General features: G+C 45.2%; 1 protein-coding gene across 4 annotated transcripts in view; it reads left to right on the top strand.

The window, feature by feature from the left end:
• ENOX1 (ecto-NOX disulfide-thiol exchanger 1) overlaps positions 1–18,219 on the top strand; it is a 610,579-nt gene that overhangs the window by 451,710 nt on the left and 140,650 nt on the right. For all 4 annotated transcript variants that reach the window (XM_059995963.1, XM_059995964.1, XM_059995965.1 and 1 more), the window contains 4 exons: positions 491–661; positions 2,095–2,301; positions 5,957–6,190; positions 16,563–16,775. In XM_059995963.1, coding sequence (XP_059851946.1) covers positions 491–661; positions 2,095–2,301; positions 5,957–6,190; positions 16,563–16,775 — 825 coding nt within the window. The remainder of the gene's footprint in view (positions 1–490; positions 662–2,094; positions 2,302–5,956; positions 6,191–16,562; positions 16,776–18,219) is intronic.

The following is an 18,219-nucleotide window of genomic DNA, read 5'->3' on the forward strand; positions in this document are numbered from 1 at the left end:
GCATCATTATAAAGTAGGCACATATAAACTGAACTTCCTTAAATCGAGGTCACTTGGGGAAGAAGGCTCTTTTGATAAAACGGGGTTGACAGTCGTATTCACTGGGCACTTCAGTGTTAAATGATATTCTTCCCACATCCTGGGTCATAAGGCAGTCACATCTACATCAAAGTTAAGAAACAGAAAATCACGTTCACAGTAACAGCAAAGCTTCATGGCGTGTGGCTTTACACTTGAATGTGCTGTGTTCTGTTCTACCATGTTAATATTTTAAATAATATAACTTCCTTTCCATGTAGCATTAAGTTCATCTTTTATTTTCTCTTTACCTTTCTGAAATAGCTTTCTATATTGCTCTATTCATGCCAGGAGAAATTCCTAAAACATAGGAAGCATAAAGTCAAATCATCTTTTTAGGAAAACAGCGGAAGTAACAACAAAAACCAGTTTAAGATCCTCCAGCCAAAACGATATCTTGTGTACTTTACAGACTCAATCTGTGTACCAGGCTTTGATCCAGGCCTCAACATGATGACTGGGATCACCCCTATTAACCCAATGATACCAGGCCTGGGGCTGGTCCCACCCCCGCCAACAGAAGTGGCTGTCGTCAAAGAAATAATCCACTGCAAAAGCTGTACTCTTTTCCCCCAAAACCCAAGTAAGTGATATCTGTGAGAAGTATTTGATCATCGATTTAAGTTTCTTTCTTTTTTAATGTAGTATTGCATTCATTTTCAGATGTGACTCAAAGTTCTCCCACCTAGGTACACAGAGTGGGGATCGTTCTACAGAAGCCCTTCGTCTCTAGATTAAAACAAATATGTGGGTCCCTGTGTCCATCCAGGAGCTGAATTGACACCACGAAGGGAGCATGAGTGATTGGGGTGAACAGCCAGCATTAAGGACCTTTTTGCACGCAACAAAGTCTAGCATTTGCTGCAGATTGGAGTGTGAAATATGTGAACACTTCCATCCATCTTCACAAATGTGGGAGAGAAACTCTGAAATGCGTTTTGCTAGATGGAAAACGGAATTAATTTGGCAGTTAGCAGTTGGGTGGTGGAGGGGAGCGGGGAGCCTGCATCTCAGAGCTCCTGGACCAGATTGCATTCGCTTGAAGGAAACATACATTTGATGAAATAAATAGGCCAGTTTGTTGTTTTTTTTTTTTTTTTAACTTAGTCTCTGATACTAAATTCATGGGCTTCAATAGCTGGGATTTTTTTTTATTCATATGAAATCAGTGTTGCCTTTTTAAAGTGGACTTTTCAGAAGATTGCTTTTTATCTTTTTATGCAGTCTCCCTCAGATTTAGTAGTTTGCTCATTTAAATGTGAATAATAAAAAAAAAAAAAAAAGGAGGGGGTGGTTTCAGGCCTTGTGTTTCGCAGCCAAGTAAGTACTACGCCTGCTTTCAGGCTCTGCTCCCTGTTCTGCCTTACTGCTCCATTATCCTGCAACCAGACAAGGCAGACAACAACCATCGGTTTGTTTTTTTTTGCTGTACGCGGGCCTCTCACTGTTGTGGCCTCTCCCATTGCGGGGCACAGGCTCCGGACGCGCAGGCTCAGAGGCCATGGCTCACGGGCCCAGCCGCTCCGCGGCATGTGGGATCTTCCCGGACCGGGGCACGAACCCGTGTCCCCCGCATCGGCAGGCGGACTCTCAACCACTGCGCCACCAGGGAAGCCCAACCCTCGGTTTTTCGTCATGTTTTCATTTCATCATGCTCTGTACTTCATGAAGGTTTTTTTTTTTTTTTTTTTTTTCCGATTTTCCGGGCCTCTGTATTATGAAGGAGAAATGAAATGATGGTAACATTTGCTTGATCTCTGTTCGCAGACGAGCATAGCCACTCTGTGTAGAAATGAACACAGAAAGTAGAGAAAGGTGGGGAGGAGGAGGGACAGGCACTGAAAGCCAGGACAGCCTGCCATCTGTGTAGATCACTCTAGAAATCCATCATTACTCAGAATGGAGAAAGGTAGTCTGCGAGTTTGACTTTCACCAGGTGAACCAGAAAACAAACAAACAAACAAAACAGCAACTATAACTAAAAGGCAAAACCCTCTGTTTTTTTGTGATTCTCAGATCTTCCACCTCCCTCCACAAGAGAACGACCTCCTGGGTGTAAGACCGTGTTTGTCGGGGGATTACCAGAAAACGCCACTGAGGAAATCATCCAAGAAGTCTTCGAGCAGTGCGGTGACATCACAGCGATTCGGAAAAGCAAGAAGAATTTTTGTCACATTCGCTTTGCCGAGGAGTTCATGGTTGATAAAGCCATTTACCTTTCCGGTACTTTGCATCACATAAGGGGGTTTTCTCAGCGCTTTGGGATGTTTTGTTACGTTAATATGAGCGTATTCCCTTTTGCCTTAGTGCATAATAAAAGTCCTCACAGTTTGGGGCTGGAGAAGGAGGAATTCTGCCCTTAGGCTGCCAGAAGCTCCCTGTTAAGTCTGTGAAGGCACGTACGTCCCTGCTGCAGACATGGTGTCCCACCATCCAGGCTTTAGGAATTCCATCGAGTTTCTAATCAATGTTCTCAAGTGCTTCTTAGATGAGAAGCAATATTATGAATACTGAGGACCATTATTATTATTGGATGTAATTCTCTGGGGGAATAAAGTCCTCTCTCAGCATAATTTCCGTTTTTCAGAAGTGGTTCACTTTCTAGACACCAGGGCACCAGATCAAGATGAGTGCCTTGCACAGTGGTCCCCAGGCCTGCGGAGGAGGCCCAGGAAACCGCCCCGTTGCTAGTGCATTTAGCCTGGCTAAGCCCGCCCCACCATCCCTGCTTCTCTGGTGCCATTTATCAGGGACATTATTACAGAGGTTGAAATTAAGCCTCCTGCTGCCTTCCACCTTATGGGTGTTGGAGCAAATGTATGGAGCCTGTCAGCAAGGCCTTTGCCAAATCTAAGCATCGCAGAGCTGGTATTGAAATGTAGCTTTGGAAGGATGTCTTTTTAGATTTAACTCACTGCCATTCCCTCTCTGTCTCCATCTGCATATTTCAGTCTGTCACTCTGCACATCACTTCCCTCTTCCAGAGGCAAAGCTAGTGGGGAAAAGTGGGAAAAGAAGACGGGGAAAAAAATCTGAACATTACTACCAGGTTTACCTAACTCTGCAGTCAGCCCTGATGACCATAAAATTGTCTTGCAAACCCCAGAAGCCCTGGGGTTATTCCAACACTGAAGAGACTTTCCTGAGCTAGATAGTGACCTAGAGAACTTTAAAACCCTTATTCCAATAAAACCTGACAGTGGAAAAGAAAGCCTGAAAGTATTCCAGAATGGAGGGGGACGATAAAACATCAAATAAAAATACAACACTCAGATCTCTCACAAAGTCTTGAACGACAGCATCAGAGTAATCTATTAGACAACTGGAGATTCTATTGAGTGTGTGGCACTGGCTTTCACATGTCTCGGGCAAGATAACCTCTCTCTGAGCCTCTCTTTTCTCTTCTGCAAAATCGAGATAGTAATAGTGCTACCTCATCGGATTGTTATGCGGAATGAATCAAAATAAGGGATATTAAGTGCCTAGCAGGGCACGTGCAACATGGGAACCGTTCAGTAAGTGGTTGTTTTTAACACAAATATCCTGATGATGATAGAGAAGGAATCCTGCCCTGGGAATTTGGGTTCTAATCACAGCTCCACCAATACAACTATGACTTTACCCCCACCTGATTAAATGAAAGGGCTACAGTAAATCAAAGGTGTTTTTCAACACTGACATAACATAATGTTTAGACCCAATCAGAAAACTCATAGTACATTGCCAAAAGATGAACAGTTCCAAATTTAGGCACATGAAAGTTTCAGATTTATGCCTTGATGCTATATTTTTTTCAAGCTCTGACCCGGGCCCCTGCCTGACTACCCCTTGGCATCCCACAGCAAAGGCCTCACCTCCAGCCGACCTGCCTGAGTACACAGGGGTCTCCCAGCTCTGCCTGGGCTGCCCCGGCAAGGTTGCAGCATGGTCCTGGGAAGATCTGAAAGGCTGACTGGGAGGGGCAGGAAGGAAGGCAGGCTGCCGCTCTTACGTAAGAGCTCCCGCAAGCCCTAGCCCAGCTGGATGGCCTAATTTTAGGACCACAATCACATTTGAGGGCCAGGCTAATTTTAGACTCAGCCTCATCACGGGCTCTTTTAAGGCCTTAATGATGGTGTTGTGATGAAAGAGAGGGTGATTTTTGGAACCAGAAATGTCTGAAAAGTGATGCTCTGGACATGACCAGGGGAAAGTTGCTTGGCCAGTTGGGACAGCTGGCCAGTCTTAGGCCATTCTGCCTGCTCAGCTGTTATGTATATGTCACCACGGCCTGCTGATTTGTTAAATTTCCACAGCCCACAACCAAAATATACTCTGCTTTAGCATTAATTCTTCTCCTCTGTGATCAGATGTTTGCTTTTTTTAATTTTCTTTTTGCTTGTGAACACTTTTTTCAAAATATATTTTCTAACATCTTTATTGGGGTATAATTGCTTTACGATGGTGTGCTAGTTTCTGCTGTATCACAAAGTGAATCAGCTATACGTGTGCCTACACCCCCAAATCCCCTCCCTCTTGAGATGTTTGCGTTTTTGATAGGTATTGTTACGTCTTCCCAGTTTTAGAGAGACAATACCTTTTAAAGCTGGGAGTGAGAAGGTCATAACAGGAATCAGACTTGAGATCTGTTTCACATTTGTAACTTTTCAAAGGTGTGAAGTACCCTACTGGGGAGAAGCCAGCCTCTCCTGGGATTTTTCAGCTGAGTTTCAACCCCAAATGCTAAAATAATCCATTGAAATCTACCACAAGGTCCCCGAGCATCAGTGCAGTGCAGCCTAGCATTTCACAGTGGTGTCTCATTTGCAAAGTCCCTGCACAGCAAAAGTGCTTATTTTGCTCTCTCTTCTGGCAGCCCCTGACAGCAGGGATCCTGCTGGGACCTGAATTTATGTTTTTAAAAATCTGAGTACCCCAAACTGAAGAGCAACCTCAAAGCCAAACCTCCTTCCCTTGAAGTTAGTCTGGCGGCCTGGTTTCAGTTCTGTTTGTGTTGATTTCTCAGATCAAGTTTCTGCTTATAATCTTTATAAGTTGTGTAGCTCACAGTAAATCCCCCAAAGACTTCCAGGCCCATTTTTTTGGTCTAGCTCTGGGCTCTCACACGGGCTCCTGTGGCCTTCAAAGATTGCATGGACAATTTGCGCAGTGCTGCGTGCCAGATGAGGTGCTGGAGGGGCTGTAAGGAGGGCCGCGGTGAGGCCTCTTGATTGAAGGTAAAATATTCTCCTGTGTGCCCCAGAGGATAAGTGGAAATAAAACAGTATTGCAAAATTGCCTTGGTAATTGTGGCTTTTGCAGCTGCCGAGAGAGAATGGAGCAAGCAGCGTTTTCTAGGAGAATGAAGCAATAGCCTGTGAGTGAGGTGTCACGGAATTTACTTTGTAGATCTTTTTAAATATCATAGATAATATTTATGAACTCGCACTCCACCTCTTTCTAACAAATAAGAGGGCTTATTGCAACAGAGTTACAGTAAATTGAAAATATAAAATTGAGGCCATAAAAAACGGAGGGGGGAAAAAGCTACATGCCCAATATTTTTCTGATCTTCCTGGAAGCCAGAAGGAAGAAGGAGTTAGGATAAGTGCCCTGGTTCTTGAGATCATCCTCTTGGCAACATTGGCTTGAAGACCCCTCCCACTGGAGCGTTTATCCCCACATCTATAATAGGCGTACCTTGGGCCGCGCTTCCGCTTCCGGATGGCCTCGGAGGGTAACAGCTTCCCACCTCCTATGGGAAGGATGTCTTTTGTAAGGGAAGAAGAAATCAGTGAGAGCTCCCCTGGCGCGCCTTGAGGGCCTGGCCCCGACTGTGACAGTCGTGCGTGACAGTGTCGTGACAGTGTGATGTGACCCGCCTTCCCACTGCTTTCAGGTTACCGGATGCGCTTAGGGTCTAGCACGGACAAAAAGGACTCAGGCCGGCTGCACGTGGACTTCGCCCAGGCCCGGGACGACTTCTACGAGTGGGAGTGCAAGCAGAGGATGCGCGCCCGCGAGGAGCGGCACCGCCGCAAGCTGGAGGAGGACCGGCTGCGGCCGCCCTCGCCGCCGCCCATCATGCACTACTCAGAGCACGAGGCCGCGCTCTTGGCCGAGAAGCTGAAAGGTAGGAGCTGCGCGCGTTGGCTTCCTCCGCCGCCCCGCCGGCCATGGCCCGCCGCCAGGGAAACAGAGTGATCCCCAAGGGCCGGGCCCAGGTGTTTCTCCTGTCCCTTCGCGTGCTGAGTTCATGGGACCGGGGTCCCCCGGGCTTCCTCCTGCTGCCTGGACAGAGCCGTGCCCCTGCCCAGCCCTCTCCCCTGCCTCCTCCCTGAATGTGTGTGTATATATCAACCAAACTCAAGCAGAGGGGGGCAGAAGAGCCCTCCGCACTAGCCCCAGAGCAGGCCACCATCTGACTTCCTACCCCTGTTGAATGAACCAGTGCCTCCTCCTGCAGGCGGGCAGGTCCCGGGGCTCCTCCAGGTCTGTAGTTTGCACCTCTGCTGGCCTCTTAACAAAGCTCCCCCGCCTCCACAAGGCTCATCTGCAACCGTGCTGGGGCCCGTGCAGGGGCCCGTGCAGGACAGAAGAGAAATGTAGAATAGGCTCCCTGTCTTTAGAGATGGAGGAGAAGGGACCCTCCTAACGTCTATGGAAGAATTAGAACTAGAAGTGGGCACGTGTCATTTCTTTGACTGTTTTCTGTGCTGCTCTCCCGGGTTTGAGGCCCTGGGGGATAAAGACAGAGAGACGGAGGCTTTAGTACCTGCCACAGTGAACTACAGATGACTGGGGAGAGGCCAGATTTGGAAGTTAGGATGACATGTGTGTCAGTTCTGATCCATCATTGAGCAGAGTTGTTTGACTCCAGCAACATGGGTGCACTTACAGGCAAGTGATGGTCACACCCTCCTCCGTCTGTTGGGCGTGTCAGGTTTCGATGAAAAAACAGGTCATGGTCGCTGGCCACGGTGAACTGTAATACAAAGCCAGTGACATGGTTGTCAACCAACATATGAGCAACATGCTTTGGGAACTCACGGACAAGTGTGAGTGGTGTTGATGACAGTGTCAAGAAAGTCTTCACAGAGGAGGCAGAACTTGAACCTTGCAGGATAAACAAGATTTGTCTCCCCAGAAGAAGAAAGGGCCTAAAGACATTCTTGTCAGAGGCTGGAGCTCAAAGAGTAAAGACAGAAGGAGGCAGAGGGGAATTGGGCACAGGCGGAGAAAGGCAAGTCGCCTCCTCGGGGGAACAGAGCGAAGGTGAAGCTGGGAAAGCAGCCTGAGGCCAGATGGTGAAGGCCCGAGGGCTGCCACCGCATTTGGGTTTTATTCCATAAACAGTGGAGAAGTCATTAGGAGAGGAGAGATGCGATTGATCCTTGGAGTGTTTTAGAGCATAGCTGGCAGTGTTTAAAGTGGATTGGATGTTTTCACTAAAGGAAATATGAAAAGCTGCCTGAAACCTATTTTAGGAAGATAGGAAGTTGACATTCTGTTTCTTTAAAAAAGCATTTAAGGGCTTCCCTGATGGCGCAGTGGTTGAGAGTCTGCCTGCCGATGCAGGGGACACGGGTTCGTGCCCCGGTCCGGGAAGATCCCACACGCCGCGGAGCGGCTGGGCCCGTGAGCCACGGCCACTGAGCCTGCGCGTCCAGAGCCTGTGCTCTGCAACGGGAGAGGCCCGCGTACCGCACAAAAAAAAAAAAAAAAAAAAAAAGGCATTTAAAAAAAAAAAAAAAAGACTTCTGCTTCTAGCCCCCATCCCCTGCTCCAGCCTTGGGAGCCCCTAATCAGATGCAGTTGCCACTGAAACTGTTGACTTGGGGGAAAAAAAAAAAAAAAACACCTCACATTGTAAGAGCTGTGAGTTGAGTTTATTCAGTGTCGTATTGAGGACTCTAGCTCAGGGGACAGCCTCTCAGCTTGAGGAAATTTTCCAAAGAGGTAACGGAGGAAGTCAGTATATATGTGATTTTGGTGAAGGGGGTGCCTGTACCCAAGCACACAGGAGAAGGATGCTGCTAGTCGCAAGGAACAGATATCTTAGTTAATGGCTTTAGTACTTTTCTGAGTATGGGAAGATGCAAGAATTTGGGTTCATAAAAGTTTCTTCTGAAAAGATCTACCCATGTGGAAGCCTGTTCTTCCAGTTTCCCCAGAGCACAGAGTGCCGCATTCCTTTTCTCTGCCCTGAATTCCTTTCAGGGTGTGTTGAAGGTCAGCGACTGCAGTGGCTAATGACCTGATCCTTGTAGAACCTTCTTTAGTTGACGTAACCATAGAGCACCTCTTACTGATGCCCTTGGCATATGCTCTGCTGCTCCGAGAAGGCGTGTCTTACCATCATAGGCTGTGGCTGTCCCTTTAATAAAAAGCACGTAAAATGCACATGCAGACGTCCTCACTTTTCCATTCAGACTAGAATCCATAAGGAGTGGGCAGAATGAGAAAGAGCAACATTCTCAAGCAGGAATGTTGATTTTGGAACAAATAATTTTTTCTTTAATATCCAGTACATTGTGTAGTATCACCTCACCTAATGAGCTACGTCAGCTAAACTGTATTCGATCGTGTCCACACCTAGAAGTGACAAAAACTAGCACCTTGGCGCCATGACCCCGTGGAGGAGTTTCAGGAAAGTTTGGCATCTACGTTAGGTTCTTTTTAAGAAACCAGCACAGAAGTGTCTTTGCGTGTAAGAGTTCCACAGCATTGCCTTTCCTGTTAAAGGATAGCAGATTGGGAAGTCAGTTTGGTAAAGTCATTTACAAACCGTGCCGTTTCAAAACTGTATATTTATATAGATGAGTATAATTTGAAGAATTTAGAAGCCGTACTTTTGCCAAGTACTGTGTGATCCCTTGAGGAGAGAACAGATTGGAAATTTTAATAGATGGCAGTTACAGTAAAATGAGCTAGATGGGGCGACATCTTCGGCAACAGTCAGGTAATATCAAGCATGACAATTTCAACCCAAGCACAGAGTTTGGAGTATAAACAGCATTTAATTGCTTAGGAAATTGGCTGCCTCTGAGAGGAAATCCACTCCTTGCTCCTGATAAGGCTGCAGAGCCAGACAGCAGGAGCCAGGGACACTGTTTCCCTGAAGATGATTTCCTTGATGTGGGGATGTAAAACGCCATCAAGACCTCCGGTAAAAAAAAGCCCGGATCAGAAAGGAAATGGAAATACAATCTGAAAATACCTAATTGGATTTGACTTTTTTTCCTCCCCTGAGAAATCTTGCTATCTCAGGTTTATTACAAGCATTTTTTCCCCCATTTTACACCATACTCGTTTAGCCTTACAATTTTCTTGTGGAAAATCAGCTTTATCCAGCAAAATCTGTACTGGCCAAGTCTTTACTATAACCGACAAGGACCTCCATATCCCGCCCGGTGGTAAAACTATGCGTACAGTAGATGCTCAGTAAATTAATTCCTGTCTCTCTTTCTTAGCTGTTTGGAGCTATGAGCGTGTTGCATTTCCGGCCAGCAGTGCTACCAGGCATGATGGGAAGTGTAGGGAAGTGCGGTGTGCCCTCGGCCATCATTCCACTCACTCCACAAGTATTCGCTGAGCTCTTTGCCATATCCCTGACACTGTGATGCCAGGGAAGCAGCACACAAAGCCCCTGCCTCACAGAGTTTAGGTGTAGTTTAGGTTTCTTGAGTGACAGAGGCAATTACAAAGCTCTCCCCACTATTATGCGTGGGAAGTGCAGCGCGCTAGCCCGGGCGTGGTAGGCAACCCAGCCTGGCAGAGGTGGGGTGAGAGAGGGGTGACTTTCTGGGACCCGGTAGCCCCGATCCAGTGGTCCCTGGGTCTTCTGAGTTGTAATGGTGTAGCGTCTGAGGCACTGAGCACCCAGTGTCCATTATGGTTCATACAAATTCTAAAAAAGAAGATTAGCGGGCACCCTGCTGATTACATAGACATTGTTCCGAGACAGTTCAACTTAGTGAAGACTGACTGGGAAGTAACTGCTCACAGATCCAAAGTTTGTAGCACGGCTTTGAGAAAGTGAGAAGCAGCTCAATACCACCATAATTACACTTTATTGGAAACAGCACCAGGCAGATGAGATAATGAATTTCTCTTTGTCTAACACAGACCATCCACCCCTGGAGGAGCCCCGTGTTTGGACTGTGGAAGGGAGAGATTGATTAGACAGTGAGGAAAGATGATCTCCTGATTCACTGGGGATTTCTCCTGGAAAGAGCATTTAAAAGTTCTTGTGTACTTTTTCCCCCTTTGGAAAGCTTCACATAATCTTTCATTATATGATGAATGACGAGTTCCTCTCTGAATCAGGTGAAGTTTTGACAAAGCTTTGCAAGCATTGTCCTTGGGATTCCCTGATATGTCATCCAGGATACAGTCTTCCTGCGATCAGCATTTGTCATTTCTGAGAACTAGTCTCTGATGTGCATACAGAATGGCCCCCGATCAGCCTGCCAGAGGGAGAAACTGCGGAAGTGGTTGCCAGCATCTTGCTGAGATGGTTGTCAATATTTATGGTTCTGAGAAACTAAAAAAATCAATAATGCTCTGAGCCAAGTCGAAGTTCCATTAGCTAGAAGCCAGGCTTCCTTCTCAGGGCAAAGGAAATATGAAGCACGGGAACCTGTTTGAGAATCACGTCCTTGGACGTTACTGACCTTCACAAGGCAAGATAGACCATTTCAACTAGAAACATTTTACCTGATCCAAAACAGGAATAATCAGTGCATGATTATGTTGTCCCCGCTGAATTTTCTCACTTTCACAGGTACTGAATTGTTGGAGAGATTGTGTGTGTGTGTGTGTGTCCGTGTGTGTGTAAGTGAACTTGTAGGTAATGTCGAGGGTAAAGGGGGAAGTATTAACGTTTATGTAGCCTTTCACACTATCAGTGATTTGAAGGCTAGGTGAGGTCCCACCCCTCTTGATGGTTAATTGAGCAGCCAGAGAATGGAGATTTGTTTAGGGATGTCTAAGTTTTAGGTACACATAGTGAAATTTTGGGAATGTTGTCGTAGCAGTGCCGTCCTGGAATGCCCATTCTACCTGAATCAGTATGTGACTGTACACTATAAGTTATTTCCACCTATCATAGAAGCTAGAAATCAGGGACAGCTGTATAGACATACCACTCATTCTGTGTGTGTGTGTGTGTGTGTGTCTATCCCCATTTCTGTGGAAAGAAAAGTGTTATAGGATGTCTTCCTTTTTTCCCTCATTCTCGAGACATTTTGTTCAAACGTGGAATCTCCCTTCCTGTCATTCCTTTCTAGACCCACCAGAAATCAGGCTACTCCAACCCACTTCAGTTTTCATATTCAGGGCTCGTGGCCTGGCTCTTGTCACACTTATTGTTCTGAAATTCAGGGCCAGATCTCCCTGTGCACCCAAAGAGGGAGAAGAAATACAAAATGAGCCTGTATCAGTGATTTTACTTAACTCACTAATTAATGAGAGAATGAGTAAGATGTTAAAACTGGTTCAAAAGAGAGTTTGCTTTGTAAAGACATATTTTCTTCTGGACAAAAATTCATTTACATTGTTACAGAGAAGAATTATTTGCATTGTTGTGCCTTTTCACAATTTGTCTTCTGTCCCTAAAGAGTTGTAAAATAGCCTAGTCAATAACAATTAGAGATTCACATCCCTGGAAAATCAGATAATCCCAGAGGCGGGTGGAGAGGATCCTCTAGCCCAGCATTCCATCGGAAGGGTCTGCAGTCTCTGTGCCCATTTCCAAGACTTTGACATTTTTTTTTCACATTTTTTTCTGGGATGAAGGTGACTGACGTTTAAGCAGCTCTTCTTTAAATGGGGGTGGAGGGTTTGGGGACAGGGATTCACAAAGCTCATGAGAATCACATCAGAGCCTTTCAGTATTCGCCACTCTCTCAGATGCTACTTTCCATTTCAGGTTTTCATTATCTTTTAACTTAGGTGAGCTCCTCACCAGTTTCCCTGGCTTTTATTGAGTGATTTCTTCTAGTGCTTCTCCAGTTTCAATGTGCATATGAAACGCTTGGACTAGGATGCAGATTCTGAGTCTGGAGGCCTGAGGAGGGTGAGGCTACGTTTTTGATAAGCCCCCAAACGAGGCTCACGCTTGTGGTTTTTGACTAGCAAAGATGTTTGCCATGTGCAATTTTTAGAATGCCTCCTACGTGCCCCGTGCTCAGTAAACGTGGAGAAGAGGGGTAGGGAGGGAGGTGACGAGAAATGAAATAAGATGGGTATGGATTCAGATACTGAAGTGTGATCATCATTATAATATTATTTAGTCCTCACGAAGCTGAATACAAAGGTTATCACCTTCCCAGAATTAAAAAGCTAAATTCAAAGCTAAATGCAAGGGTTATTACCTTCCAGAATTTAAAAAAAAAAAAAAAAAAACTTTCAAAAAGATTTTTAAGTCATTGGATAAGCTGATTAGCTTACTGTGGAAAGCTCTGCTTCTGTGTAATTATCTGACATCTCTCTTAACTTTCATTGCTTATGGGAATAACCTCGGAGGCCTGGAGGATGAAAGGACCAGCCAGCTTAAGTGCCGTGAGAACATTTATCTCTGGTAGACAATGTGAAAACACTCTTCAACCTGAAATTAAAATGTTTATTATCAACTGGTATTTCCCAACTTTTGACCACTGGATTTGCTGTAACTTTCCAGCACTAATGCACTGCAGATCTATTAGGAATAGAGTATAATGAAAGAAACTACGAAGGGAAAAACTCAGAGTGAGCAGAAGACTGAAATATGTTTTGGAAGTTTTCTTCTCACGTTGACCCCTCAGAACTGGAGGGCCAGTGGATACATGAACCAATGATTACTGTATAGAGTGACTAATGTTTTCATAGCAGGATATGTAGGGAATTGTGGAAACGTAGCAAAGGGACACCGAATTCATGTTAGGGTTGCAGAAAAGCTTCCTTTATGAAAGGCACTTAGGCTGACTCTTGAGGGAAGCATTAACAGTTAGCCGGGTAGACCAGGAGTTCCGGGGCCCCTAGGATGAGTGCACAGTACATGCTAAAGCAGGGAGACAAGGCCATGGTCCTTAACAAAGAGGAGTGTGACAAAGGAATGGCGAACGGATTGAAGGGGAAACTGCAGCTCAAGGGAGGCCATGGAGCAAACAGTTGCAGTAGCCCAGGTGTGACATTGTGAAGACGCTGATTAGAAAACATTGGGCAATTTTTAATGAGCAAATGGTCCATAGTCACTCCAAAATATGCCAATTTTCCCAATTCTTTGTGTGGAGAAGGTATGTCTGCACATTCTAGTTTCTGAAGGGCACCCATGTTCAGAGTTGAACCCACGCATGTTCACAGAAAGTATTTGGAATTTTTATAAGTGCGTCTTTGATGTGATTTTTATGAGCCGTGTTAATTTATTTCCGCATGAATAGCTTTAAGAGTGCCGCAATCTAAATCCTGTTTAAATTAGTTTATATTGTTTTCTGTTTTCTCTGTGATCTTTCCCCTGAATCCAGAATTGAATTTTCATTTGGGTATTGAAAATGACCGCTCCCAACACCCTCCTGTAGCCGTTCAGGGGGAGCTGCTGGCTTCGTCTTCATTTAATATAAAGTCACGTCTTACATGGCAACAGACATTGACTAGACTTAACCAGTCATTCGTTAGCTAATGTTTTCACAGTTAATTTGAACGTCAGTACATCAGTCATCCACCAGCCCGCCTCAGAAAGTTCAGTAACGAGGATGAAATTGGGAGTTTTCAAAACTATGTACTAAGCGATATATATATATGTATATATGAGATATATACAGTATATAATGTATATTTTATTTTATTCATATATACTGAGAAAATGGAATTCTGCCTACTATTACTTGTTACAATGTTAGAAAGTCTCTTGCCTACTTACTTTTTCAACTGTGTATTTTCAGTTGCTTAATCCTAAAATTGCTGTCTCTCTTTCTGAAAACTATCAGTTAGCTCTGATCTGGTGAACTTATGCTTTAGGTCTAAGAGTGAAGAACGATAAAAATTGGCTCTTAGGTCATTCAAGGAAACATGCATTTTTAAAATTTAAGTGTGTTCTTCCTGACAGTAAATTAGGGTATTTATGGACTGTGTAACCACAAGCAAGAGAAGAAAAAACTGCGCCCCTGCGAGGGTGAAAGAAAGATGGGACCCCGTTGCTCGCTCTCTCTCTCCTTGGAAGCCCCATAATGAAAACGTCTAGGATTTTTCTCTGTGTTACATAGAGATGCAAGTCACAGCAAGGGGGAAATATGGTTCATGAAGTCAGAGTTCTCTTTTCTGTTGTTGTTATTTTTTAAGAGGGGGAGAAAAAAAAGAAAAGATTTCTTATAAGCATTAGGTTGATTTCTGCTGTCTTTTCGGAGGCCCATTCTCCTAACACATATCTGCAGAGACGCAGAGAGAGGGAGAGAGACAGAATTTATTCTGACTGTAAGGGTCGCAGTGGGGCTTCCACAAGCATAATGCTGAATTATGGGCCTCTCCACGGGTTGAACGCAGTGTTAAGTTGTGTGATGGATTCTATCTTATACAAGCCGCTCTGGTCCATGAAATAAGAACCCCGTGCAGCTGGAGTTCGCTGAGGGTTGAACTCAGACTGAAATTCCATAGTTAACAAAACTGTGCAAACCAGCTGTGACGCTGAACAAGTGCGCGCTCAGTTGCGGGTTGGTTGAAATTGGCAAGGAAACTTGAGTCTTTCACGTGCGGGCCGCCCTGTGGGCCTTCCCCAGGCCACTTATCTCCTCGGATCAAAGCGTGAGGGCAGAAGGGGCAGGTTTGCCCAGGAGTAAAGCTTTGATCCCCAAGCCCAGACCGGCACCACCCAGGCGGGAGAGGGCCCGGGACGGTGGCCCATCAACAGCAGGATTTCCATCCTGGAGAATCCACGGGCGCTGGGTCAAGCGACCCTGCCTTCACTCAGTGCACGTACCTCCTGGGCAGGAAGCAGCCACAGCAGTGAAGTGCCCTGGTCTGAAAGGGGGCCTCTGGGAGAAAAGGTACTCACGGTGTTCCCACAGCGCTCCGCCAGATTCACAAAGCACTCCGCGAATGCAGGCTTTGTATGGTGTGTAAAATACCAACAGCGGTGGTTGATTGTAAAACCTCTGGTGAGTAAAATAAAATAAAATAAAATTCCTTTACTAAATGTGAACCACCCTCTGTCTGTTCATCTAGAGTGTGTATGTATGTGTGTGTGTGTACGTATGCACACAATATAATAATATATAAACAATGGAATAGACACATACAGTGTACAAGGATGTCTCTGCTGTCCCTCTAGTAGAGGGAACATGGTAGTCACTTAGTATTTGTCAAATGCGTGAGAAGCATCTGAATCTTTTAGTCTAATTTTGCTTCTTAGTTTTAGAACTCAGATTCTACTCAGTTTACTTGGAAAATGTAGGATTTTTTTTTAATTTTTATTGAAGTATAGTTAATTTACAATGTTGTGTTAGTTTCTAGGATAGTTCTCTTAGATCACATCTTTTTGGGGGTAAAAAAATAGGGATGAAAGGCTCGTCTCCTCAAGTTTGTCTGGAAAATACGCAGTGAGCCTTCAGCAATGGGATCAATTAACGTTGTAATAACCGACATACAGCTTCCACTTCCAGTTAACTTAATCTCCTTCAAACTTGCTTCTTCTCCACCTCCAAGTCAGTTGTAAAACACAGATCTGTTCCAGTAACTATTTGCGAACGGGCAAGTATATTGGTTTCTTTGAAATAAACTTTATCACTTATTTACAGGTAGAACCTCCCATCCCCTCCCCCCATCAACACACCCCTCAAACCAAGTTCAAATGGGTTTCCAGTAGCCTTCCAAGGCAAACACTGACCACCCCGGAACAGGTCCTCTTTTGTTGAAAACAAGGAAATATTCTAGTTTTCAGCCTAATCAAATATGTTCTATTAAACCTAAAGTGAAATTAGTTTTGAACTGCAGTAGTATAAGAATTGACCTATTCCTACTACCACCTTGGGAACAATATCTCACATCACAACCACTTTTAAAAGTAATTTAATCTGTCATCCACATCTTGACAATAACTCAGCAGATTCTAAGTCAGAAAACTAGTATCACTGTATGCTATTTCTGGTGAAAGAATAAAGAAATCAACTGGAGGCCAGATAGGTGAATGACAGTTTTTCGAGCCCGTCTTAAGAAGGAGAAATCTGGGTTTGGTGGAAGAGTGCAGTTGTACCGTATTTCAAAGGATGCCCAGAACAGATCTTCTAAAACTGAGCTCATTGAGAGGGTGAACCACCCCTTTGTTTCTTGGGTGGTTGCGCAGTGCCGTGGAGCTAGATGTGGGAAGACAAGCTAAGTGATGATGGAGCCATTAGTCGCAGGAAAGCTCACAAGGTCAAGTTCTGAAAACATATCCATTAGGATGGACCGTGCTTTGCCTTTAGAGAGGAACCAAAGTGAAAACCAAAATCTTTCCTGGGCGTGATTTGGACTTGGTGGTTTTGCATTTCCAGACGATAGCAAGTTTTCAGAGGCCATCACAGTGCTGCTGTCCTGGATTGAGCGAGGGGAAGTAAACCGGCGGTCCGCAAACCAGTTCTATTCCATGGTGCAGTCGGCCAACAGCCATGTCCGCCGGCTGATGAACGAGAAAGCCACCCATGAGCAGGAGATGGAGGAGGCCAAGGAGAATTTCAAAAATGCCTTAACCGGAATCCTCACTCAATGTAAGTAAGATTTTGGGGGGCCATCTCTTTTGTCACGACGTTGCCTTTTCTTATGTACTCTTTTTTTTTTTTTTCATTTGGGGGTAAGTAGTCCCATAATTTCCCATCTTACTCCATATCGAATGGCAAAACCTCATAACCAATTTCATGTCCTGTGGCAACTTGGAGGAACACGGACCCCGCCCTGAGAGCTTACTTCTCAAGGTGAGCAGCATTTCTGTAGCTTTTCCTCAGAACACCCCGCCTGGCCCCCAGGGCGGGGCAGACAGACGCTGCTTCGGTGCCTGCTGGACCCACTGCAGTTCACACCGCCCCTGCAGGGTGGCCACCCTCACCTGCGGGCTCTACACCCAGACCCGTACATCCTCCCCGTGCTGAGAGTAGAAGCCACCCCTGAATACACTGTCACGCATTGTCCTTGGGCTCTGTTTAGAAAGAAGGTCAGAAAGACTCCTCCTCAGGATCCTTTATTTGAGGTGAGCCTTGGCTGTCAACACAGGCAACTCAGGAGTAGAGATTTTTCTGCAGTATTATTTTTTGTCCTTTTTTTCATTTGGAAAGCAAATTGCCTGAACCACTGGATGCCGGTGATTTTTCATGTCCAGATCCTAAATTGATGAGAGGGAGTAAACGGGGCTTTTTCTCATAGAACAATAGTTAGGGAAATTACCCAGGGCTCTATTCAAAACAAAGGACATATATTTTTTTCCGGGCACTCTGCGTCTGTAGTTAATGTCACAGTGGCATCACGCCTCACAGCTGCTCATGTGCCCCTTGCTTGGTAAAAGCTATTAAATGACACTTGTAACGGTGCCGCGCTCCATTCCGCACCAGGTGCAGGACCCCGCACGGGATGGCAACATATGCAATTTACATATTCATTCTGAGAATACGTATTATTTTCAATGACATCATGTGCCAGAACGCCCATCACCTCTTTCATCAGTGTAAACCCCAGCCATAATGTATCCATTAGGATGGAAAGAGAGGAGGGGATGAAAAACCAGCATCTTAACTGTAAATGTGTTTTATATGACTTCATTGTCAAAAGACCATTTTTGCCACAGTGTAAAATGTCACGTGAGGAAACTCCCAAACATAAACTCTGATAAGTGACCAAATATCCAGTATGAGACCAACCTGGGACACCCTGTCTTTGTAGAAAAAAAAAAGGAAAAACGGAACTGCTGTATCTCATAGAGACTACTGTCAGCCCACCTTACCTAGATTCCCTGGTGGCGAGCAATGACCTTTTACCCGACTGTGTATGCCCAGCAGTTCTGAAGTTGGGGTTACTAGGGCTAGGCTAAAGTCCACTAACACCCAGACCACCTTTTAAAGGAGGGAAGCAGAGAATTGATTAGTAGGTGGGGTAGGGTGGATTGGTAGCAGAGAAAAGGGAGAGAGGGAAAGGCCACACCATTCTAATAATACAGTTCCTGCA

Source organism: Delphinus delphis, chromosome 18 (genome assembly GCF_949987515.2).
Source record: "Delphinus delphis chromosome 18, mDelDel1.2, whole genome shotgun sequence".
NCBI lineage: Eukaryota > Metazoa > Chordata > Mammalia > Artiodactyla > Delphinidae > Delphinus > Delphinus delphis.